This window comes from Ctenopharyngodon idella, chromosome 14, assembly GCF_019924925.1.
Source record: "Ctenopharyngodon idella isolate HZGC_01 chromosome 14, HZGC01, whole genome shotgun sequence".
Taxonomy (NCBI): Eukaryota; Metazoa; Chordata; class Actinopteri; order Cypriniformes; family Xenocyprididae; genus Ctenopharyngodon; species Ctenopharyngodon idella.
Window position 1 is genome coordinate 28,436,812 of NC_067233.1, and position 26,164 is coordinate 28,462,975.

Genomic DNA, 26,164 nt, shown 5'->3' on the forward strand with positions numbered 1-26,164 from the left:
AGAGCCATGAACAGCATTGAGCACTGGCATTATTGACTCACGCATGATATAAAATGGATTATCCTTCAAAGAGGACATACAACAACACCCATGAGACAAAACAGGAGTTTGACAGACCGAGAGTGGAAGGGATGTGTGTGTTTTTTAAATTTATCTATTTTGTATATACTTATTTTTTTACAACACATTTAAATGATAAATGTTATTTTAATTTTATCATAAATAATTTTAAAAAGGCACTCTGAGAAAGGAGAGAAAAGCACAACTCCACCCGTCTCTCTTACCCCTCTATCATATTAAAAACCACATGTTCTTTTCAACTTCCCTTTGCTTTTGCCAGACCACATATCTTCACTATGAAGGTCTTATGCTGTATTAAAAGCCACAAGCTCTCATTGTAGACCATTACTGGTACTTTATACCCCTGAGGGGGTTCAGTTACTTGCCTTTCAGCGCTAACAAAGTCATTTTGGAAAGGGTGATTGGTTGAGGACATGTGTTGGGAAAATGCCTTGCTACTTAAGTGGGTTTAATGTTCCCAAAGCCAAATTTAACAAATAAGGGGACAGTCCTCATAATTTTAGGCAGTTAAAAGAATGTTTTGGGTTTAATACGTGGTGAACTATCCACAGCATCTGTAAAATGCCATTGAATATCACAGAAAATCATCTTGACTTATGAAGCATTTGTAAAGATTATCATAAACAAAACGTAAGAATCATTAGTTGCGCCCCAAACTATACACTATACCCTCGTGCACTACGTACTCATCCTGGTAGTGTGTGAATTTTATAAGGTTATTTTGTCATTCAGCATCAGAGTCTGATCGCCTCTCCCCCTCTGCTATGTAATAAAAGCTGCGACAGTCGAGTGCATAAAGTGTCCAACATTCCATGCTTCATTTTTTCTGTTAATTTAGTGCGTCCTAAAAATCCTTTAAAGTGCACTTTTTCTTTTTGGAATTTTTGGTGTGAACAATACTTGTACTATTTATACTTAAAAACGTCATAGAATAGTGCATAAGTATGCAAATTGGGATGCACCCATAGACTTCTGTTGGTCACAGAGCTTATTTTGTGCAATAATCCAAATGCCAATAGAAAAATCCTATTGGGTTTTTGTTGAGGGAACCAGGGTGATTCCAACTTACAAAAATATGTCATCACTACAACACTCTGTAGGCCTAACACTGTGTCTACGCTGGACGTGAGATGCGACACGACAAAAGAAAATAGAACCCATTATAATCAGCGATGCTGTCTACACTGAATGCGGTGCGATGCAACAAAAGAAAATAGAACCCATTATAAAACGGTTAGTTCCTGTCCTTGATTCCTTCAGGTCAGTCCTATGTTCATAATAAAAAATCTGTTTAAATGTTCGATGTATCATCTTGTCCTTTTAACAGTTAAGGGGTTTTCCCATGACTGACAGCGCTAGTCAAAGCATTTGTCAGTTGCGTCTTGTTCCGTTTTCAAACCAATTCAGTCTTTTCAATATAAAAGTTTTCGCTACTGACTGACACTCATAAAGTCAGTCTTTGCCGCCATCTAATGGCGTGAAAATGTAACTTCTGTTGCTGTTCACGGTCAGGGACTATTTTTTCCGGCGGAAGGAAGGCTTTCATTAAGTAAACTTTTTCTAAAAGTTGCATTGACACATATTTCTGGCTTTAATATTTGTATTGTGTGGTAACCATTATATAAAAGCAATAAATTACTCAAGGCTAGTGCTGTATCGTGAACAAGTCACGGCTGAAGGAGTTGTAGGCACTCCACTTCGCGTCGTGCCTAGCAACACCCTTCAGCCGTGACTTACTCACGATACAGCACAGTCTCTCTTACCTTATTGCTTACTTATAATCAGTGATGTTGTCTACACTGGATGCGGCGCGGTGCGACACGACAAAAGAAAATAGAACCCATTATAATCAGTGATGCTGTCTACACTGCATGTGGCGTGATATGGTGAATGATATGGTGTAATGGTTAGAAAGTCAGACCTGTAACCCAAAGGTCATGGGTTCGAGTCTCAGTACTGGCAGGAAATGTAGGTGGGGGGAGGTGAATGAATGGTGCTCTAAGGTGCCTTTGACCCCCTAACCCGCAAAAATGGCTGCTCACTGCTCCGGGTATGTGTTCAATACTTACTGCTCTGTGTGTGTGCACTTGTATGAGTGAAATGCAGAGCACAAATTTCAAGTATGGGACACGTGTCACTTCACTTTCGCACCATGTTTTGAACATTGTCATTTCCCCACTCATTGGCATATTTATTCAATAGATGAACCAGCTATGCAGAAAGCAACACAATCATATATTCTTGAACACAAAGGCGTCACCCACTTTTTGCATAGTTTAGAGCAGTGGTTCCCAACCAAACGGCAATTCCACTGAATCGTTCTTATTCAGACCGTTGACGTCGCACTGTCTGAACAAGCCCAAAATATAAGTTCCTAGCAATAGAAAAGCACCACTTCAGCAGACGGCATCACAAGCCACTCCAGATTTTTTTAAAGGTTTAAGGGGGGGGCGTGACCAAGTTTGAGAACCACTGCCCTAACCATCACAGAAAACTTTCTGCATTTTTACATTGTCAAAAAAACATTTAGTATGATTTATAAACTGTTTTCTTCATGGGAACCAAAAATGTCCTTGCAAAGGACAAGGACTTCGGATACTGCCATCTTTGTGGGGACATAATGTAGGGTATGCCTGAACCACCCACACACTTAATCACTCACTGAAATTTTATTGCAAAACAGTGGTCAACATTTTGATAGCTTAAAGTACAAAACACGTTAATGAAATAACCAAAACATTTACTGAAGTGCAGTTTTTCCATTTGCAAAAAAAAAAAGAAAAAAAAAAAAAAAGAGGGGAAAATCCTCTACAAGTAGGTCTATCAACACTTCCCTGAATTATGACAGTCTATCAAAACTGGAGAAAAAATTATTTAAAAAATCTGAGAGTTGCTGATGTCACTCTCAAAGAAGGGGAAAAATGTTACTTGTCTATTTTCAAGTTCTCAGTCTGAATGGAAAAATGTGAAACAATGTGCGTGGAGCGCATACAGCACGGAAGCAGAAAGTCTTGGTCCAAGTAATCATCAATTATTCATTTGTGAAACCTGAGATGTGGAAATGTCTTTGTGCTGTCAGTGTGACATCAGTCAGATCCTGACTCCTCCTCTGAGGTGGCTGGTGTGGAGGCGGCTTCCTCTTCCTCATCATCAGAAGCCTGCAATAGATTAGGCAGATTAAATGATGCAAATCGAAATAACTGATAATCTTAAGAGGAAACATTCAGCCACACACCTTGCGTTTGCTGCCTCTGTCGTGGTCAGATTCAGATGAGCTCTCCTCGCTGGAGATGAACTCTTTGCTCTTAAAACTTTCGTTTCCGCCCTCTTTCTTTTTCTCCTTTTCTCCTCCACTCTTTTTCTTAGCTTCCACCTTTCCTCCTGTCTTTTTCTTTTCCCTAAAATTATAAGCGATGACTGTCAATATAAAGCAGAGCTGCCAGTAACACTCATTGTAATATACACCATTGTTCAAATGAACATTTTTTTTTTTTTAAATTAATACTTTTATTCACCAAGAACACATTAAATGAATAAAAGGTGACAGTAAAGACACTTATAATGATAAAAAAAGATTACCATCTCAAATACTGTTCTTTTAAACTTTCTATTCAAAGAATCCTAAAAAATGTATCAGTTTCTACCAAAATATTAAGCAACACAAGGGTTTATAACATTGATAATAAATGATTCTTGAAATAAATGTTTTCTATTTATTTGTATATTAGAATGATTTCTGAAGGATCATGTGACACTTAAGACTAGATGATCACAGGAAGATGACATTTTACAATATATTCAAATAGAAAACAGTTCTTTTAAATTGTAGTATTTTAAAATAATAATTTTTGTAATATTTCACTATTATATAAATCAAATATATGCAGCCTTGGTGAGGCTAAGAAACTTTAGTAATCTAGTGATTTCTTTGTCTTAAAATCTGATATCTTGCCTAATGCAAATTATATAAATGATAAACAATACACAGTGTGCAAAAAATGCTTTAAGATATAAAATGATTCTAACAAAGTGTGTGTTCGATAGACTTGGAGTGTGTTGGCTCACTTAGTAACAGATGCCGCTCCCCCTCCACTCTCTCTGTACTCCTTCATGGCTTTTTCGTATTGTCTCTTGGCCTCTTCTGCTTTTCGGTCCCACTCCTGCAACACACACAAGAGACATTCAGCTAAACATAATGCTGAATTATATAAACAAGTCAGTTGACTCTATAACAACACAGCATCAGTAGTTTATGCTTCAATCATCTGTCTGTGGCACAATGAAGCAAACCACAGACAAATAATTCAGTAAGTGGCTAATAAATGTATTCAGTGGTGCAGCAGTCGCTCTGCATTTGCAGGAAAGAAAGCAATTTTCCCGAAAACTAAACTCCATGGCATGCATAAAATATAGAATTTGCCACAGAACTAAAATCCATAAACAAGGTGTTTTGATGGAGGAAAGAGTCAAGATCAGGAGTGTCCAAACTTGGTCCTGGAGGTGGAGGGTCACTGTCCTGCAGAGTTTAGCTCTAACTTGCCACAACACACCTGCCAGAAAGTTTCTAATATGCCTAGTAAGACTTTAATTAGCTAATTCAGGTATGTTTAATTAGGGGTTGGAGCTAAACTCTGCAGGACAGAGGCCCTCCAGGAGCAGGATTACTCACCCGTAAGACCTTTGTTCATCTTCAGAACACAAATTAAGATATTTTTGATGAAATCCAAGAGCTTTCTGATCCCCCATAGACAGCAAAACAATTACCACTTTCAAGGCCCAGAAAGGTAGTAGACATCATTTAAATGGTCCCTGTGACTACAGTGGTTCAACCTTAATTTTATGAATCGATTTTTGAACAGAGTCATTATTTTTTATTTTTTTGCGCACAAAAAGTACTCTCATTGCTTCATAACATTAAGGTTGAACCACTGTAGTCACAGACTATTTTAACAAAGTCTTTACTACCTTTCTGGGCCTTGAAAGTGGTAATTGCGTTGCTTTCCATGGGGGATCAGAAAGCTCTCGGATTTTATCAAAAATATCTTAATTTGTATTCCAAAAATGAACGAAGGTCTGGAATGGGGTGTGGAACGACACGAAGATGAGTAATTAATGACAGAATTTTCATTTTTTGGGTGAGCTAACCCTTTAAGAAATGCATGTTTTAAATATGACCACCAATACACCACGTTCCAAATTATTATGCAAGTGACATATCAGTAAGATTTCAGTACAATAAACATTCAGATTTTAGTTTTTCTAAGAAAATGTTTGTTTGTTTATTTATCCATGTCTTTTTAGATAACTGGTATCAATCTCAGACAAAATAATTTGCCAGGTCTATGGAAACCCTACTTAGAGGTTGTTCCACATTATTAAGCAAGCCACAGTTCTCATGCAATATGGTGATGAAGAAAGATCTTTCTGAAGATGAAAAGCATGAAATGGTGCAATGTTGTGCAAAAGGTGTGAAAACAACTAATATTGTGTGAAAACTGAATGGATATTATCAAATTATAAGATTTGTGAGTGATTTAGAGCACAGCAGAACTCGGTCAGATAAAGGCTTATTAATGGAAGTTCCTGTCAAAAAAAAATTGTATTAAAAGGGCATCTATAAAAAGCGCCAGTGTTGAGCAGCAAACAGGTATTTGAAGCTGCTGGTGTCTCTGGAGTCTCAATAAGCTCTCCATGCAGGCTGGCAGTTGTGCGTAAAGATGCATTTCAGCCACTTTAAACCAAAGCTCACAAAGAGAAACATTTACAGTGGATTTAGAAATACAAGACAACTCATTTTTAAATAGTTTTATTCACTGACGAATGCTTGGGTGATGATTTGAGCTGGAATATTGGGAAGTGAGATGGAGGGTCCCTTTAGGGTCTCTGAGGGTATTAAAATGACTTTTCCAAGATAGGTGGAGTTCATAACTGGCCATTTTCAGCTATGGTATAAAAAGGAGGATAGCGCCTTCTGAAATACAATGCACTATGCACTATCCCATGCTGCAAAAAAAACACCACAGCAATAAAACTGTTTGAAAATGTATTTCTACACCCACTGTAAATGTTTCTCTTTGTGAGGTTTGGTTAGTGGTGGTTAAAATGCATCTTTACACACAACTGCCAGCCTGAAAACTTCAAATACCTGTTTGCTGCTCAACACTGGCTTTTTTATAGATGCCCTTTTAATACAATTAATTTTTTTGACAGGAACTTTCATTAATAAGCCTTTATCTGACCGAGTTCTGCTGTGCTCTAAATCACTCACAAATTTGATAATCTCCATTCAGTTTTCACACAATATTAGTTGTTTTCATGCCTTTTGCACAACATTGGATCATTTCATGCTTTTATTCTTCAGAAAGATCTTTCTTCCTCCCCATATTGCATGAGAACTGTGACTTGCTTAATAATGTGGAACAACCTCTAAGTAGGGTTTCCATAGACCTGGCAAATTATTTTGTCTGAGATTGATACCAGTTATCTAAAAAGACATGGATAAATAAACAAAAACATTTTCTTAGAAAAACTAAAATCTGAATGTTTGTTGTACTGAAATCTTACTGATATGTCACTTGCATAATAATTTGGAACGCGGTGTAATGGCACTGTAATATTTGCGTACTGAATGTTGCCATTTTCCTAAAATCAAAACTTTTTTTTTTTTTTAACAATACAAAAGGTGGCACAGAAGCAGTGTTGGGTGTAACGCGTTACTGTAATTAAATTACTTATCCACTAAAAAAGTAAAGTAAGGGATTACTGTTCATTTTTAGATAATTTAATTACAGTTACTTATAACGTACTTGCGTTACATACTGTAAATTAGTTCAACAGTTCTGTTTAAATCAACATTGAATTTAAAATCTAAATTTGTCATCTAAAAGGTAAAAGTGAACGCTGCCTCTTTAAAATCGTTAGCTGTAGTGCAGTTGCGCGTGAGTTCGCAGCTTCGAACCAGTTGGCTGCATTATAGTCACTGTCTGAAGACGCCGGCAGAAGCGAGTGGCTGTTTTTCAGAATGGAAATAATCCAATTACTTCACTTTTTTGACACAGGTAGGCAAGAACATTACGGTAAAATGTAAGCTATGTCCTAGAGAGAAGGGGGGAGAAAAAAAAAAAAAAAAAACTGTGCACGCTCTCTGAGAGACGGTCTTCAGTCAGTGCACTCTCAACCAAAGCGCACACACATAGCCGCCTCTCGCGAGTGTCAAATTGCCCATCTTGGAGTATATTTGTATTGGTTATGTGAATGTGAACAGCATGTGTAACAGCATATTGTCTCTGTCCATTAGGTCTTAGTGACAGCAGTCTTTAAAACATGCTACTGTCTACTATTGGCTGTCTGTATTATAAATGATAATTAAACAAAAGAAAAGCTTTAATAAGGATTAATTTATATTTAATTTATACAGTTTTATTTGTATATTTTTACAGTGGTATCGACTTTGGTATTGAGTATTGTGCACTTTTGGTGGTATCGGTACCCACTACTAGATTTTTGGTATAGTGACATCCCTATTTGTTACTAAAATTTTTTTTTTTTTAAATTATATGTTTTAATAAAATTAAAATGTTTTAAAAAGCTATAAAAAGGCTAAACTATTCCATGTTTGACTAAATTATTAAAAGAGTTTCCTTTCTATTGTCTATCCGGTCAAGGTTTATAGGGATTTTAAGTAGTAATTAGTAAGTTACTTATTGAGTAATTAAATTACTTTTCAGACAGAGTAATTAGAAAAGTATTTTAAATACAACATTGATGATGTAATTAGTAATTAATTACTTTTTTGAAGTAACTTACCCAACACTGTACAGAAGCACTTCTGAAGTGGCATTTGGGTGTTTTTACACAGATTGTTTGCATTTGTAAATGTATTAACAGCAATTAAAACTGTATATTTTGATACTAGGGGTTGAGGTGGGTCAGAACAGGCATAATTTAGTCTGGCTTTAATGCAGAATTGTATCTTTACATTCAGTAAATGGAATTATATACTAAATATGTTTTTGGCACAGTTTCACAGACAGGGCTTAGCCTAAACCAGGATTAAGCCTTAGTTCAATTAGGATATTTAAGCAGCTTTTATAAAAGTACACTAGAAAAAAAACATTGCTGGTGTGCTGGAGACAAAACAATGACACTGACATATTTTTAAGATATGTCAGTACAAGTTGCTTTCAGTTAAAACAGCTCAAACATGCATTTTAGTCTAGGACTAGCTTAAGCCCTGTCTGTGAAACCGGGGGTTCATCAGTTATATAGCAATGCAATTATATAGCTGTTCAAATATTTTCAAAAATTTTCCTTAATAGGAGCCGTGAAGACTTCCTGGTTATTGGTGTGTGGGGTTTTAATGCAGCTAACCTCTTTCCGGTCTTTGCCTAGCTGCTTCCACATTTCCCCAGCCTTCTTGGAGATTTCAGTAACTGATATCCCAGGATTCTCACTCTTGATGCGCTCTCTGTTGCCATTCAGCCACAGCATGTAAGCGCTCATCGGCCTCTTAGGAGCACCTGCGTCTTTCACCTTTTTCTGTTTGCCAAGAGAGAGAGGAAGTGAAGTTTAATAAAGTGTGAAAGTGGGGGGTAACATCAGTTTCGTTTTCTGAACTGTTGAACAGATGTCAGTAAATGTATTAAGGCACTTCACAGTGATGTTTATTGTGTGCAGTTTTAACAGACGAGAACAAACCGGCATGGTGTAAAAAGCACCACTGTGCATCTCTCTTTTGCCTTCACTCTTTAAGACACATTGATATTCATATGTAAAAACTGACATATCAGATATTAGTGACAAGTTGCAAAAAAAAAAAAAAAGGTTCAAGACCTCTTTCCGTGGTTTTCTCTCTTTCTTCTCTTTCACCACTTTCTTGGGCTTCTTTTCAACTTTTTTCTTCTTTCCTTCATCTTCACTGTCACCATCATCTCCCTCACTATCACTCGCTGAAGCGTTACTGTCATACCTGCACAGACACAACATTATATTATTAGAGTGAAAGTAGAGTTGTCAAAAGTACCGACTTTGGTACCAATTGGTACTGAAGTTTTAAAAATGAGACGCTTTGAGCGCTGTTGAGCGTACACTACCGGTCAAAAGTTTGGAAACATTAATATTTTTAATGTTTTTGAACAAAGTCTCTTATGCTCATTAAGGCTGCATTTATTTCATAATAAATACAGAAAAAACAATAATATTGTGAAATATTATTACAATTTAAAATTATGGTTTTCTATTTTAATATACTTTAAAATATAATTTATTTCTCTGATGCAAAGCTGAACTGTCAGCATCATTACTCCAGTCTTCAGTGACACATGATCCTTCAGAAATCATTCTAATATGCTGATTTATTATCAATGTTGGAAACAGTTGTGCTGCTTAATATTATTTTATAACCTGTGATACTTTTTCAGGATTCTTTGATGAATAAAATGTTAAAAAAAAAAAATATCAGCATTTATTTAAAATAGAAATCTTTTGTAACAATATACACAACCGTTCAAAAGTTTGGGGTCAGTAATTTTTTTTCTTCTTTTTTTTGAAAAAAAAAAAAAAAAAAAAAAAAAAAAAAAAAAAAAAAAAAAAATGAATACTTTTATTCAGCACGGATGTGTTAAATTGATAAAAAGTGATAGTAAAGATTTATATTGTTAGAAAAGATTTATATTTTGAAAAAATGCTGTTATTTTTAACCTTTTATTCATCAATGAATCCTGAAAAAAAGTATCACAGGTTCCAAAAAAATATTAAGCAACACAAATGTTTTAAACATTGATAATAACTGAGTATCAAATCAGATTTCTGAAGGATCATGTGAAACTGAAGACTGGAGTAATGATGCTGACAGTTCAGCTTTGCATCACAGAAATAAATTATATTTTAAAGTATATTAAATAGAAAACCATAATTTTAAATTGTAATTATATTTCACATTGTTTTTTCTGTATTTATTATGAAATAAATGCAGCCTTAATGAGACTTTGTTCAAAAACATTAAAAATAGCAATGTTTCCAAACTTTTGACTGGTAGTGTAAACATCATTGAAGCCAATCACAGACATATCCGATGAGCGCGTCAACACAATGGCCAATCAGGTGTGTTTACGAATCACATTTTTAAAATTTCAGTACCAATTAGGTACCAATGTCGGTAATTTTGACAACTAAGTGAAATATTGACAAATCGTTTTAAAAAAAACAAGAAAATAAATATTTAAAATCCCTTACTCTTCTGGAACGTCGTCATCCTCTTCTCCAGGGTTGAAAGACTCATCTACAGGAAAATATTAGATATTAACTACTCTACAGAATTCAACGTTCCACTAACAACATACACTTTGAAGTTCCATTACTTGACATACAGAAATGAGTAGTTTTATATTTCTTCATTGTTTTTAATTTAGAAAACTGAATTAAAAACAATAGAAAAATATAAAACTACTGATTTAAAAATGTTGATTATATGTAAGAACAATATATTTTTATTGTAAAATTTATTGCAAAATATGCATGTATACAAATATTTAACTATTTAGAGAGTGTAGGTAGGGAGACTCTTTTGGAGTGTTTTGCTTGTTTCGACTCTCCGATTGGTGGAATTTTCTGTATAGCATCATGTGTAATGTAGTTTTCACCACGAATTCTGCTGTTAAACAATTTTAAAACGAAGTTGAAAATGAGGGCTGATGTCTTCAATAGAAGCAAATACCATCGATTAACAAACTCGTAGCTCACAATAGGGCTGTCTTTAAAGGTTTGTAAGTTTGAGTTCAAAATCAATTTCCCTATGGAGAGAATGAATGGAGTTTTTACTTCCAGAACCAGACTGTTATATAACAGGGTTGAAGGTTGAGCTTCATTCTTACATCTTACTGAACTGATATTCAGTTTATAGTAAATAATTTTAAAATCCATTTTAAACATAACGTAATATTTAACTGTGCCCACTATTCCTGCATGATTTTCCACCATTACAAAAAAAAAAAAAAAAAAAAACCACTTTTTTTTTTTTAAAATGGTAATTTGGACATAATTTGGACTTTCTACAGCATAAAGGGAAGACAAGTAAATGTCAATCAGTTAACTTTTACACAATTGCAGTGTTGACTGCATTCTTCAAGCTCAGCCTTCAACCCTGTTACCTTAAGAAATAAGATCAAAAAATTATTTACATACTTTTCTAGTATGAAAAATTTCTTTACATACTTGTTTGAATTTATAGGAAATTTGATAACTGCAAACCAACATTTGGTTCCAAAATGTGGCGCCTACTGAGTGATGGCTTAATTTGGGCTAAAACTGAAAACCCTATTACCCATTACTATTTTTTCTCTCAAATTTGTTCAGTTTTTTTTTGCTAGAATGCGGTTAACCATATATTGATAACCGCATTTTGGTAATTGTCCTTTTTAATAAAAAATAAAAATGCTCATAACATTTAGTTTTACCTCCTGAGGATCACAAGCGTTTTTTTTTTTTTTTTTAAGGTTTAGCACCTCATATTTAATTTATTGAAAAATAAAGTTTGCAATTTGTTTTAGTTGAGGCATGTCATTACCGCTATCGCCCTCAGATTCATCACTGCCGTCTCCCTCCTCTCTGATCTTGCCCTCTTGTTTCATCCTCTCCAGGTAAGCGTCATGCTGGTCTTCATCAGAGTCACTGTAACCATCTGCTCCTTTCATGCCCTACCACACACAAACAGTTCGATAAATTATGTGAATGCTGCTGTCCACAGGAAGTTAATGTAGTGAAAGCATGTCGCCATCAAGGGCACTTTAGAATAAACACACAGAGTCTGGATCATAGAATTAGAGGTTCAAACACTCTTCCTGCTTATTCCCATGAGCGCAAATCCATCAACAGAATGGATTGTTTATTTAGTTAAAACCAGTTTTGTATTTCACATTCATCTGTGCGTGAACACTGCATGTGTACACTTTTGGGTTGAGAGAAAAAGCTCCTAACATAATCTATTAAATTATAACTCTTTTGGAACAAAACATGATCACTAACACTATTAGCCATTAGAACAAGCTCAAAACTCAAAGAAAAACAAAAAATTGAGAAATGAAAAATAGATACTGCGCATTAAGGCTGGGCCATGTATCAAATATTTACTTTATATTTCTTTTGTTATTAAACAATACTGCTAATAATGTGATGATTTTAATGTATGAGAGAAAAAAAATAAAAATAAAACTGCAAATCAGTTGTTTTATACTGTTTGTTCAAGTGAATCATTTCACATCATAGGTTGCATTTCCTTTCACTTTATAATGTGATTAAAGCAGTACTGTTTAAGTTAAATCTCATGTAAACAATACTGTGATTAAGCAGAGTACTCCTATTCTACTGCAGTTATGGTTACTGCTAATTTAATTGCACTACACAGGCATGTAAATGCTTTAATTGCATTTCTGCTCTGACCAAAGTGCCAAATGATACTGCTGCAGATATATGACGTCTCACACTCATGCACTGGTTTAAAAGCATGAAGGAACAGAAAAGAAAAAAAGAAAAAAAAGAATGAGTAGTTTTAGGCCCTGTTTACAACTGGTATTAAGATGCGTTTGGTCGATCGGATCACAAGTGAACGATAAATACCGGTGTAAACGGGGTGTAAAATGTTTTGAGCTTGTCCACTTCCGACCAGAGGTAGTTAAAAACGCATTCGACTGGATTGTTTTCATAGTGTAAATGCTCACATGGAGCGTTTATCGCAAAAGACCATCTACTCTCCGCCTACTGACCTAATGTGTAAACATTATGGGAAGCACGCCATCCAGACGTGATTGAGGGCCCTATCATACACCCGGCGCAATGCGGTGCCAGGCTAGTTTCAGCCCGACGCAGTTATTATTTTCACGTCCTGCGCCACGTTGTTTAAACAGCAAATGCATTTGCGCCCATTTGTGCGCCCACGGGCGTGCTGGTCTGAAAACGAGGTGCGTTACTATTTTCAGGCAACTGACTGTGCCATTGACCAACTGAAACCTGGTCTAAAGTCAATGGCACAATATTTGTTTTGTTATTTAAAGAGCACGTTAGTAATATGCGCCTATATGCGGGTGCACAACGCGCGTACATTCTGCTTATTATACACACATGAAAGTGCAGCAGCACACAAACATGCCAAATATTAAAAAGAAAAGGATTACAATGTAAAAGATTACTATTGTGTGCTTAAAGATAAAAATGTTTTGGTGGAATCCGGCTTTTCCCATAGGTGGTCTACTCGCGCTTTAACCTCACGCACGAGCAGATCCGTTTCCTCACTAGAGAAGCATTCAGTTTTTCTGCTTGCAAATTCCGCCGTGTAAATAGCGAATGCGCCATGGCGTGAGCGCAACTGACTCTGATTGGTTTATTTCACGTTACGCCCAAAACACACCCATTACTCATTAAGAGAATAGGGACAACCTTTTTAGATCATGCGCCAGGCACGATGAACATTTTTCCCGTTCTTAAACCAGTAAAAGTGGATACGGACACGCCCTAAGTGCACTTGTGCTGTGCGCTTTAGACCATGCGCTTATATCGTTAAAATAGGGCCCTTAAACTTTGTCGGCTGAAGACCCAGATTTTGTTTGAAGACGAAAAATGTACAAAGCACAATGGTCTCTCACCATTCCTGATTTCTAACACGCACTTACAGTGTTCGGTGTGGTCTTGCGGCTATCAGAGCAGAAATAAAAGCTGATACTCTCCATATGTTTTCCCATCATCTCTGGGCACGTTCATATGTAAATTGGGTGAGTTTATTTTGTCCATTAGATCAAAAGATCAGGATAAACCCATACATTTACTCCCACCCCCATGTACCCTCCCCTTGAAGAAATCAGGACAGAAGTGGCTGAAAATGGACAAAACAGACGGATTAAAACACCAGGTGTAAACAGATGCGTCTCCCTTGTCCACTTGTGATCTGATCGACCAAAAACATCTTAATACCAGGTGTTAACAGAGCCTTCGATAGATTCTTGCTCTGAATAAAATCTGCTTTAAGGCGGCTTGACTTTTTCTCTACAACAGATACATAGACAAATCATTCCTAAGTAGATTTAATTTTAATTCATTTTTATTATATTGCCCAGCCCTACTGTGCATTTTACTTTTATGCATTTTGACTTAAACCAAAATGAATGTTTTGAAAACAAAAGAACATACCTCTTTAAATCCTCTGTTCTTGATGTTCAGCTTCTTGGCATTGACAAAGTCAAAGAGTTTTCCATATTCTTCCCTACATAAGACAGAAGAGAGGTGGTCTTCGCTATTTCTGAATAAGTGAGGACTGACTTGACGCTCATGGCTAGTTAGGACAGGGTGGCGCAGATTGCAGCAGAGATTATCTACTTACGATTGAGAGATGGACACTGCTGTCTATGTTTTCTATGGAAAGGTGCAATGATTTATGGGTAAAGTAATGTAGTTTACCTCTCAATGTTGCTGAAGGTGTATTGGTTATTCTGCTTGGTCTCTATTTCGAAGTCAAAGGAGCGAGTGGTGGTGGTTCCTCTGGCGAAGTTAACGCAGGAGATCTCCTCGAAGCGCAGGTGAACCGGTGGCTTGTGCACATAGATAAAGCCTCTCTCCAGGGGATACAGCAGCCCTGAGCTTGCTTTATACGCACACGTTATACACTGAGACCCGGAGTGACTAAACACACACACACACAGATAAAGAATGACATCAGAAGTTGTTTCAAAACAAGAGCTCAACTTGATCTTGACACACTATTATGAAAATGAGAACTAGGGGTGGGTAATAGGAGCAATTTATATCAACATTTTGGACAAAACATTTTTTTTGCTACTATATGCAATAACCTTTCCGAACAAGTTATTCCTCATTTTCTCCCTAAAGGCTCCAATATATTTCAAGTTAAATCGAACAATGAACTAGCGTGATGTCATTTTGAACAAAATCAGGCAAAAACTAAGTTGGTTAACTCCTACCATCCAGCTGTGCTTTGCTCAACCACAATAGAAATAATACTAGAATATCGCCCACCCCTAATGATGAACAGAAAAATGCTAAGCATAATATCTTTATAAGAGTATTTGCTTGTGTGCGTTACCCCTGGAAGTTTCCAGGCACCGTGATCTTCCTGTTGACCAGAGCCTTCATGACCCTGCTGACAATCTCATAGAGCGGACCAGACATGTTCTTACTGAGCTTCCCTTCGAAACGCTTCTCCACCTCATCCCTAGAGAGAAGAGATAGAGATCCCATCAGCAGAGCTAATGGAGGTTAACCTTTGACAGACAGAGAAAGTCCAGTGAACTTACTCGCTCATGTTGAGAGCAAGACTGATGTCTTCATCTTTGGAGAAGAGGAGGATGAGGAAATGATAACGTGTCTGACCCTGTTTAATGGGAGGGTCGAGACTGATCTGGAAAATAAAAAGGATCAAGACTGGGTCAAAGATCAAGAATAAACCATCTAAATAACCAGGAAGCAGATTAACTGAGGTCATCATGAATAAACCTGTGATTCAACATTTTACCAGCAGGTGGCAGCAACACCAATGCATTATTTAGAATGGGACACATTAATAAAAGAACACATTAGGTATGTTTTACAGGCACTAGTTGAAATGAATCCAATCTGGTTTCAGATTCAGAAAGTGATGTTTATATGAACCATAAATGCAGCAATCTGATTGACATTCGTTCACAGGCGCATTGGGTGTTTGCTGAGTTTTTAAACATCGAATTTAAGACCTTTTTTAAAACCTGCACAAATAAAATTAATACAGTATGTCCATACAGAACACACACACATGTAATCATGTAAAACAAATCACGCATTTTAGATTATTTTACTTAATTAAATGGCATACATTCAACTGCAAAACAGGGTAACTGCATGTTTAAAATACTCAATGTAATTTCAATACATCAGTACTGAATAAAACATGTCTTATGTTTGACAAAATCTTTTTATTGTTTTTCTTTAAACATTCACATTTCTTGAATTCAATCACCACCTTTTGAAGTTTAATAATCATACTCGGTCAAATCAGGTTATTGGAAATCTGTTATTTCCCACCCCCAAATTTAAGACCTCTTGAAAGGATATTTAAGACTTTTATTACACCATTTGAGACTTAAGACTGTTTAGTGACCTTAAATTTGATCCAACTGACTTTTTAAAGACCCGCAGGAACCCTGTGTGCAGTTGCTGCGTTCAGAAGTTGAGAAATTTGCTGTCATAATGTCACCGGAGCTCCGTGAGTAAAACTACTATAACTTTGCCAAAATTACATACTTAAACAAAAAGCTGACATATATGTGAGAAGAGCTTTTTTTAGCAAATATTCAGATATTTATGTAATATAAAATCATATAAATAAATCTGTCTCAGTCGAATTCAACAATACCTTGTGCACATGTGCAGTGCTGTTATGCATATTCTGACATAAGTTTTTTTTTTTTTTTAACCTAAAATATACACAAACATTCCAAACCATTCGAAAATTCAGTCAGATCAATTGCGGTGTTTACATTAAGCCTTTTCAGTCCGAGTAAGCCATCAATCTGATAAAAGGATTACTTGGCCGCATGTAAATGTAGCTATTGTTAGGTTTAATTTGTCTCTGGTGGGGAGCAGCAAACTAAAACGCACAACTCACCACAAAGAACATCTGCCTCTGGTCCTTGTGTGGCAGCAGGAAGAGACGCAGTACAGTGGTGTAGGGGATCTTGTAATCAAAAGTCTTACCATGCAGGTGCAGGAAGGAGGGGTAGATACGAATATCATACCTAAAAGAAAAACACTAACTGAGCCAAACAAAAGACTCAAATACAGGCCGTGTGCAGCACTTGGAAACACACAGATGGTTGCAATACACAAAATAAAATTGCAAACATTAAAAAAAAAAAAAAAATATATATATATATATATATATATATATATATATATATATATATATTTCCATATGTTAATAGTCCATATACACTCAAAAAGTGTTTTAAAATTTCATTTGGTGACAAGGTGTTAAATAGGGAAGTAGAAAACTACATTTTCAAAATTGACTAGTCAGTAGGGCTGCCCTCGACTAAAGATTTTTCTAGACGAATAGTAGTCATTCAATTAAGCGATTCGACTAATTTTGCGTGTTTATATTAACAAACCATATAAATCATAATAACGAGCCTTTAATCGCCTATATAAAATACATAGCCTAATCAGCGCTCAAACGCACACAAAGCTTGCAGCAGCGCACCGGTAAACGTAATGATTACGAACGTGGTGTGAAAAAACAGAAGGAGACTGTCTGAACATTTTAATAATCTATTGATAAACTAGTGTTTTGTGTTTTCGGCTGCAGAGATGAAGTCGATGATGCTGACTCGTCATCTCCCCAGTAGTGTATGCGCCTAGATGCACGTTTCATACGGATTACATAACCTGAGAAAATTTGTTTTAGAATTAAATCAGTTCAATTATATTTTAGACACTTCAATCTTTCCATAGATATATTTCTCATGTCTGTGAAGCAAGTATATGATGAGTTTCTTAAAGTCATCACTTAAAGAACAAAAATTTCAGTGTCCAATAACCTTCAAAGGGCATAATTACCAATATATATATATATATATATATATATATATATATATATATATATATATATATATATATATATATATATATAATTGTTATATAAAAAGAAATTTACAAATTACAAACAATAAAACAAATACTATAGAGATACAAATTAAATAAACTTGTTTTTCAGATACAGTAGGTTTATTTACCATGTATACATTTAACATATTTTGTTGTTTTATTAACATTAATGACAAATACAGGCTACGGTCCCTTTAAGATACTGACACACATCCTGTTTTCACCCAAATGTTTACGTCGACTTAAGCCATAACCGACTGTATTTACGTGAGATACTCCACACGATGAACATTTTGACAACTATGTGTGCATTTGACCATTCAGGTGCAATGAGAACTGATCCCGCTCTGTCTGAGAGATCTGGGATCGCGCGCAAGAAAGAGAGTGTGTGCGAGAGAGAGAGCGCTTCTGGTCTGTGTCATTCAGCGCGATTCCACCTATCTCACCTTCACTAATCGATAACGAATTGTGATTGAAAGCATGCAGTTCGCAATGTGTGTGTTGTCATCATTAATTTCGAAAGTATTTCCACACCTCTGAAGCTGACATTGTTTATGCTGCTGCCAACGGTGTCTGTCAGTTACGTCACGTGAGGTATCGGTCTTTGGTATCGGGGGTATTTTTACAAGTACGAGTACAAGTACATGAGCTTGGTATTGGGCCCAATACCGGTATCGGTGCATCCCTATTTACGAAAGCACAACGTTTTGTTATTCGAGTTCAAAGAAATAAAAGCAAATCATTTACAGTTTCGAATGTTGGATTATTCTTATCTGACCAAAAATGATAGCGTATTTTAAGTTAAATGCAAGTGATAGCACCGGCTCCTCAATATCATGCAGTAAGCACGCTCCAATTCCACACAAACACTTGGATATGCGCCAAATAATAGCGCACATTTATCTAGGTTAATGTTAGAGCGTTAAACTACTTACATGTTTCAAGTGATAAGCCATATTTGAGGTCAATGATTGAAGAATGATTGACGAATGTTTGGATTTCCTGGCGTTAACGAACTGTACGTCACAGACTGCGTGATTTCAACCCTCCTTGTGAAGTTTTTTCCCCCCAGCAACTAACCAACTAATACCAGTTTTCATCGGCTAAGTCCTTTCTCGTCGACTAACGGTTAGTGGACTTTTAAGGGGCAGCCCTACTAGTCAGTCAGCCTAAAAGGGATAGTTCACAAAAATTCTGTCAATTTGCTCATCCTTATGATGATAAGATGATGTTCATCTTCTAGAAACATCAATTGCTTGATGCTTGAGAACTAACCTCACTGATTCTCGCACAAACAAGCGTATTTGATCTTCCATTTTCCATATTTGATGAGCTCTATGTATGTGTGCTAATCAAAGTTTGTGAAGTTAAATCTGTTTATCATATAAAGCGATCGTGTCTCTTCAGAAGACCTTGATACTTTTACAATGTCTTCATGAATGTTTTAGGGACTTTCAATGGATGGACAGAAACCTTACAGATTAAAAACATCTTTCTTTGTGTTTCAAAGATGAACAAAAGTCTTATGGGTTTGTAATGACATGAAAGTGAGTAAATGACAGAATTTTCATGTTCAACAGTATTTTTATAATTGGGTGAAAAACCTGTTTAACAACTAGTCAATCATTCTAGCCAAAGATGTGTATGGTGGTAACACCGGTGCTTTAAAGACAACGTACCTTCCTCTCGGCGTAAGGCACTGAAGTTCTTTAAAGATACACACAGCATCTCCAGTAGCTTGGATGACGTCTGCCTTTGAGAGAACATTCTGAGCGAACGCCTGCAACAGCGCGAAACAGATCATCAGCACCAACAGCAGCTGCATACACACTGACAGAGAAAAACATTCACATACACACGGACCTCCACAGGGTCTGAGCCGTCGTCTCCAGTGTTGGGCGGGACATAGAAGCGGACCTCCATGAGTGACACCTCTGCATCATCATTCTGATGGAACTCCACCGTTACCTCGTTCTTTCCCGTTGCACACTGGGATACGCTGGACAGTGGGATCTCAAAGACAGGACTGTCGCTCACCTCAAATGACAGCAGAGACCCTGAGCGCACACACAAAAAGTCAGAAGCACAATATATATTGGTGACCATGTCATACCGGGCAACATTAGCTTTTTTTTTTTCTCTTTTCCTCACCTAGCACTTTTATTTTAGTGTCATTAAATGCAGATTTTTTTAAGTTTGATGTCAGTAAGATTTTATGTTTGTTTTATGTTGTATGTCTCTTATGCTCACCAAGGTTGAATTTATTTGATCAAAAATAATACTGTAACAGTTGTAATATTATGAAATATTACAATTTAAAGTAACCTTTTAATATTAATTTAAAAATGTAACTTTCAATTTGATACAGTAAAAAGGTGAAATATTACCCATTAAAATAACTTAACATAATTTATTCCTGTGATTCAAAGCTGAATTTTCAGCATCATTACTCCAGTCTTCATGATCCATCAGAAAGCATTCTAATATGCTGAACTGATATTCAAGAAACATTTATTATCATTATCAATGTTGAAACAGATCTTTAAAATGTATCAAACAGTTGCACTGCTTAATATTTTTGGAAACAACATTTTTTCAGGATTCTTTGATGAACAAGGTTCCAAAGAACAGCACTGATGAAAAAAAAAAAAAAACTTTGTCCCAAAACAAAATAATTAACCATCTTTTCTAAAGCAGTTTTGATGCCAGAGGTGATATTAGGAATATGTTTTGAAAAATAAAATAAACATAGTAGAGTTGGAATATATATGTATCGTATTGTTATTGGCCAATACTTGAGTTTGTTTTATAATTTAATTGTACATGCTCATTTCCACTGTTTTTACATTTAGATCATTTTTCCATCATCGAATGACATCTAAAATTTCATATTAAAAATACAAGTTTAATAACACTTACTTTAGTCATTCATTTTTAATTTATTTCAACAAAACAGTACAGAACTTTCATATAGGTCATTTATCAGCCATAACATGAAAATAATTGAATGAATTACTAGTAGCATGCGTAGATGTGTGTGTGTACCTGTAAATTTGGCGGTGCCCCAATTCCAGCCCTTCACACACAGGTCCTTCTCCGCCAACTCGACCTTGTAGTTCGCTTTAAAAAACGCTGAGATTTTTTCAAAATCCTGTGGTGGAGGAAAGCAAAACGGAGGGAGAGCAAGAGAAGGAAGAGATAAACAGAATTAATGCCTCACTTCCCATGACTCTCTTTCACAACCAGCCCAAGGTTCATTAATAAAGAGAGTTGGCAGCGGCGCTCGGCCCGCTGGGATGGCGGAGGTGTGTGTAATCCGGCCGGAGGCTGATGCGGAGCACGCTCAATCAGCCTGTTTATTTATCCAGCACTGCACAATCGCTTCCACATGTCACTCCACCAGGTGTGTGTGTGTCCATCTGTGTGCTAATGAGCTTGGAACTGGGTTACAGAATCCCTCACCATCACTTTAACATTACACAAACCAGCATTCCCTGATCCTCAAAATATTGCCTTTTATCCTAATGTAAAGACAATGACGACGCTGGTTTAAAGTTAGCTGTTAAACAATACACAGCAAACAAACACACAATCATGTCAACTTTGTCTACGTTACAAGTTACAGATTCTTCCGGAGTCACGGTATAAACACCACACACAATGACATCATACAAACACACATACAGAGAAAATCCATTATTGGAGGCCAGTGATTAACCCCTGGAGAAAAGCATTCCTGTAACATCTTGAATTACATACACACACACACACAGCACTTCCATTGACACAGAAGAAAAGACACATTTTAGCATAAAAGTACATATTACGTTTATGGACATACAGCCATGATCGGCCAACTATTATTAGGGATGTACTGAAATTTGGGCCACCAAAAATTATTGGCCGAAAATGGCATTCTCGTTTTTGGACAAAAGAGAAAAAGACGAAAAGATGAAAATATGAGCCGCCGCCCCTCAGTGTTCAGCGCTCGGGTTTCACTCTCGCTCTAGCCGTTATAACTGCGAGGTGTGATGCGCCACTCAATATTCCACTCTATGCTAGGGGTTAAACGGATCATAGTTGAACTGTGTGTACCATGCCCCACAGTTCAGCACGCATGTGTTTCATGGAATAACTGCCAAGTTTCTCTATCAATTCGGCACTTGCGAACTGTTATCTGTGCGCACAGCACAGACGCACACACCCCGAGGGCATGCACACAGAGAGCCGCATTTCAGATGGCGCACGAACAGCGAATCGATTCCTCTTTTGCATCTCTGTGCACTCGAACAGACACATACACACAAAATTGTCAAAATACAAGTCTCGACAAGTATTCTCGTAAACAGTCGATTATGTCTTAAGTGAACATAAAGAGTTGAGAAAGAAACCGGCTGTATATCGGTATATTAGATCGGTGCATTCAGTCTTAAAGTGACAGCAACCTATAAATACCTGCTGCGAATGTTAATCAAGTCATTAATGTCAATCAAACAACAAAAGACAGCTTTAACAAAGACTAATCTATATTTAATTTATACAGTGAACACATTTAGACCTAATTATAATGTGTCTGTACCTGAATACACTACAGTTAGACCTTAATTTATTTGTAACTTTGTTGTACTGTATCTATGCTTGTAATGTGTATTTAATCATAACCACCCCCCCCCCCCCCCCCCAAAAAAAAAAAAAAATTATATATATATATATATATATATATATATACATACACACACACACACATACACATATTTTATTTATTTTTTTATTTTTTTAACTAAGTATTAAAATAATTGAATTTCAAAAAAGAAGCTAATTTAAAATAAGAAAAATAAATTTTAAAAAGGTTTCGGCCCAGAATTTTCATTTCGGTACATCCCTAACTATTATTTTACCAACACACTCACTGTTTCTTTGAAGCCATCGTATTTGTAGATGTGTCCAGTGCTGGTGGCCAGTTTGATTCCATGACCCAGGCAGACCCGACGCCACTGGGCCGCAGAGAGTTCAGGAGCCGGATACTGTCCACCTTCCCTGTTTTATGGCTTTTATACACCACAGACTGCTTGCTGAACCTCAGACGGCCATCATTCTGACAACAAACACAAATAGAAATGCATGGAGAGCAATTATAGATCATATGCTATGCTACTGATATTTTTCTGTATAGCTATATATATCATCATGCATATTACATATTGTTTGTACATTCCCAAATGTTTCCATGTAAAGCCAATCCCAGCAGGTTTCTGAGTAAGTTTAACTTACTATATGTTTGGAATGGTATAATATTGCTGTAAACAGTATGCAAATTTTCTCAATGCTTGGAACACCTACACGACTACTACATTTGACAAAAGTATGCAACACTGTACAATGCATACATGTGTATTGATTTTAACCCTTTAAAGGCTGACATGAAATAGTGAGAAAAAAATAATTATTTGGAAAAGTTTATTGAACCTTTAGACATTAAAAATAAATGTCAGCACATGTGTTGTGTTTTGTATCGTATTTGTTGATAGTGAGAATATAGAGTTCACACTTTTATTCAGAGGCCTAAACTGAGCAAAAATATGCAGTTTGGTGCAGTTGCTGATATTTATATGACCAAAAAGTATGATGAAATTCTAAAAGATTCTAAAAATTATGATTGATAGATGAACAAATACATGTTCCTCAAATGCCTAATGGATCATATTTGTTACTTACATTTTAACATGACTTTTCTAAAAAATCATATATGGATAATCAAGGAAATGTTGCTTCAGTTCATTAAGTGTTCATCTTTAAATATTACTAACAACATGACTTATTCTTAAAGGATTAGTTCACTTTCATATGAAAATTAGCCCAAGCTTTACTCACCCTCAAGCCCTCCTAGGTGTATATGACTTTCTTCTTTCTGATGAACACAATCGGAGATATATTAATAATATAATATCCTGACTTTATTATCCTGGCATCCGAGCTTTATAATGGCAGTGAGCAATTATCAACAAGTATGAGCTGAAGAAAGTGTCTCCGTCCACATCCATCCATCATAAACATATTCCACACGGCTCCAGGGTTAATAAAGTCCTTCTGAAGCGAAGCGATGTGTTTGTGTGAGGGGAAAAAAAAAAAAAAAATCAATATTTAACAAGTTATGAAGCAATATATCTAGCTTCTGCCAGACCGCCTTCCGTATTCAACTTACGTAAAAAACGGAACTGGGGTCGCATCAGTTAAGCTATTTCCGTAGGTTGATAGGGAAGGTGTAGGACGTAGCGTAAGCTTTTTGGACTGCGAAAGTTTTACACTTTCTTCGTAACTTGAATACGGAAGGAGGTCTGGCTGAAGCTAGATATTTTACTTCGTAACTTGTTAAATATAGATACTTTTTTTTACACAAACGCATTGCTTCACTTCAGAAGGCCTTTATTAACCCCCCGGAGCCGTGTGGAATATGTTTATGATGGATGGATGTGGATGGAGGCACTTTCTTCAGCTCAAACTCGTTGATCCCACTCACTGCATTTATAAAGCTCGGATGCATCAGGATATTTATTAATATTTCTCCAATTGTGTTCATGAGAAATAAGAAAGTCATATACACCTAGGATGGCTTGAGGGTGAGGAAAGCTTGGACTAATTTTCATTTGAAAGTGAACTAATCCTTTAATATTTCACAGCAAAGGGGGGCATTTTTACATTTATTCTTAAAGTCCTTTTATTTGCTAAAAAGAATGAACTATTAATCAGTAGATTAGTTTACAACAGATTTTTCAGCAAAGTTTTGAGCATGTTGATCATTTAGAGGCCTTAGAAATTCATGTATCAAATATGAAGCTTATAGATAGAGTCACAGCCATGCGCTGTTGAGGTGAAATGTCAAACTGCGACACCCAGGGGTCATTTTAGTGTTTGCTAGTTGCTGTGCGTGTTTTAACGTGTTTTTTTTTTTTTTAAACTCTATATTCAAGTGAAAGTTTTGTGTCACCTACCCAAGATCCCTTCACCTCTTGATGGATGTCATTAAACTCCAGAGTGTCTCCCATCTCTGTAAAATATGAATATTAATATTAACAGAAATAACACTGCATTCATCAAGAGACGAGTTTTAATGTTTGAAATCAGAGTTTATCTTGTTCTGGAGGCTTTAATTCACTTCACGAGCTGTATTGTGTCCAATCATATTCAGAATCGGAGTTGCTAGTTGTGTTTCTCCCTCATCTTTGTTTTAGTAAGAACAGTGGTTGTGTCTCTAACTTACTGAGCTACTTACATAGACAGAATTTTGTCCATCTTGCGTTTTAATGGTTAAATTCTAGAGACAATTTCAAGGGAATCTAAAGCGCCAATAAGGCTCGAAATGCTGTCTATGTAGGAAAGCTCACTAGGTTTTGAAACACCGCCGCTGCGCTCGCACACTGCCGTACATGTGGAGAGGACTCGATTCCGTCAGCCGGTTTGATTTAAGATCATCAGTAAATTATATAAACTTATTTAGCACTTACTTTGGGTGAAGAACGACTTTATAAATGTATAAGCGTGTTTCCCGGTGTTGAAGAAATTTGATGAATACACAAACAAATAACTGCAAAGATCAAGCTCTTCTATTCTCCGGTTTCCCGCGTCAGACCTCCGGGTTCTGAAGACAGTGACCCGGAAGAAGTATTGAAGGGTCACGCGTTTCCATGACTCCTCACTCACATGTTCCTGACATTTTCAGAATATTTTTTAAGAAGAGTTTCCTGTAAAAAAAAAAAAAAAAAAATGTCAACATTTCAACGGTAGTAATTTTTATTATTATTATTATCGGTGTCTTTTTTCAGAAAACAACAAAAACAAACTATACAAGTTTCAAATTTAATTTCAAAATTATTAATTGACTAGCTTTTTGGTTTGCTTAAATAACTATTGCAACAGTCTATACCTTATACTGAAAAAGGACATTAAATTACATTTTTATTTAAAAATTATAAATACATTTAAATATGGTTATAAAAGAGAATTAATTCTGCATACATATGATTGTAACTGAACAAAATAAAAATGTTTAAAATGTTTAAAAACTAAAAAAAAAAAACATGTTTAATATTAAAGTGGCATTATTAATATAAAATAATAAAAATTGCTTAATTAAATTAAATTAATATAAACATCAAATAATGATGATAATAATAATAATAACCTACTTGAATATTAAAATAAAGTCTGCATTCGTTTGGTTTTCTTCACTCTAAAAATGCTGGATTGTTTCAACCCATGGTTGGGTCAAATATAGACAAACCCAAACGTTGGTTTAAAATTTTAAATTACATTTTTAAACTCAACGGTTGGGTTTGTCCATACTTGACCCAAACGTGGGTTGAAACAACCTGCAAAAAAAGAAAAGAAAAAAAGGCTACAATAAACCTGACTTTTTGATTTTAACATTTATTTTAGCTTCTGCTTA

At 35.9% G+C, this 26,164-nt stretch overlaps 1 protein-coding gene across 1 annotated transcript; it reads right to left on the reverse strand.

Moving 5' to 3' along the window:
- Positions 1-2,731: 2,731 nt before the first annotated feature.
- On the reverse strand, positions 2,732-25,409 carry ssrp1a (structure specific recognition protein 1a). Its single transcript, XM_051860404.1, is given in 19 exon segments — positions 2,732-3,239; positions 3,317-3,479; positions 4,147-4,241; positions 8,452-8,619; positions 8,914-9,049; positions 10,315-10,360; positions 11,645-11,774; positions 14,257-14,329; positions 14,524-14,745; positions 15,167-15,295; positions 15,378-15,481; positions 16,724-16,853; positions 19,401-19,501; positions 19,585-19,778; positions 20,767-20,872; positions 22,632-22,744; positions 22,747-22,816; positions 24,711-24,766; positions 25,224-25,409. Coding segments are annotated over 18 exon segments (2,106 nt in total). The 5' UTR covers positions 24,765-24,766; positions 25,224-25,409; the 3' UTR covers positions 2,732-3,167.
- Between the last annotated feature and the right edge of the window lie 755 nt (positions 25,410-26,164).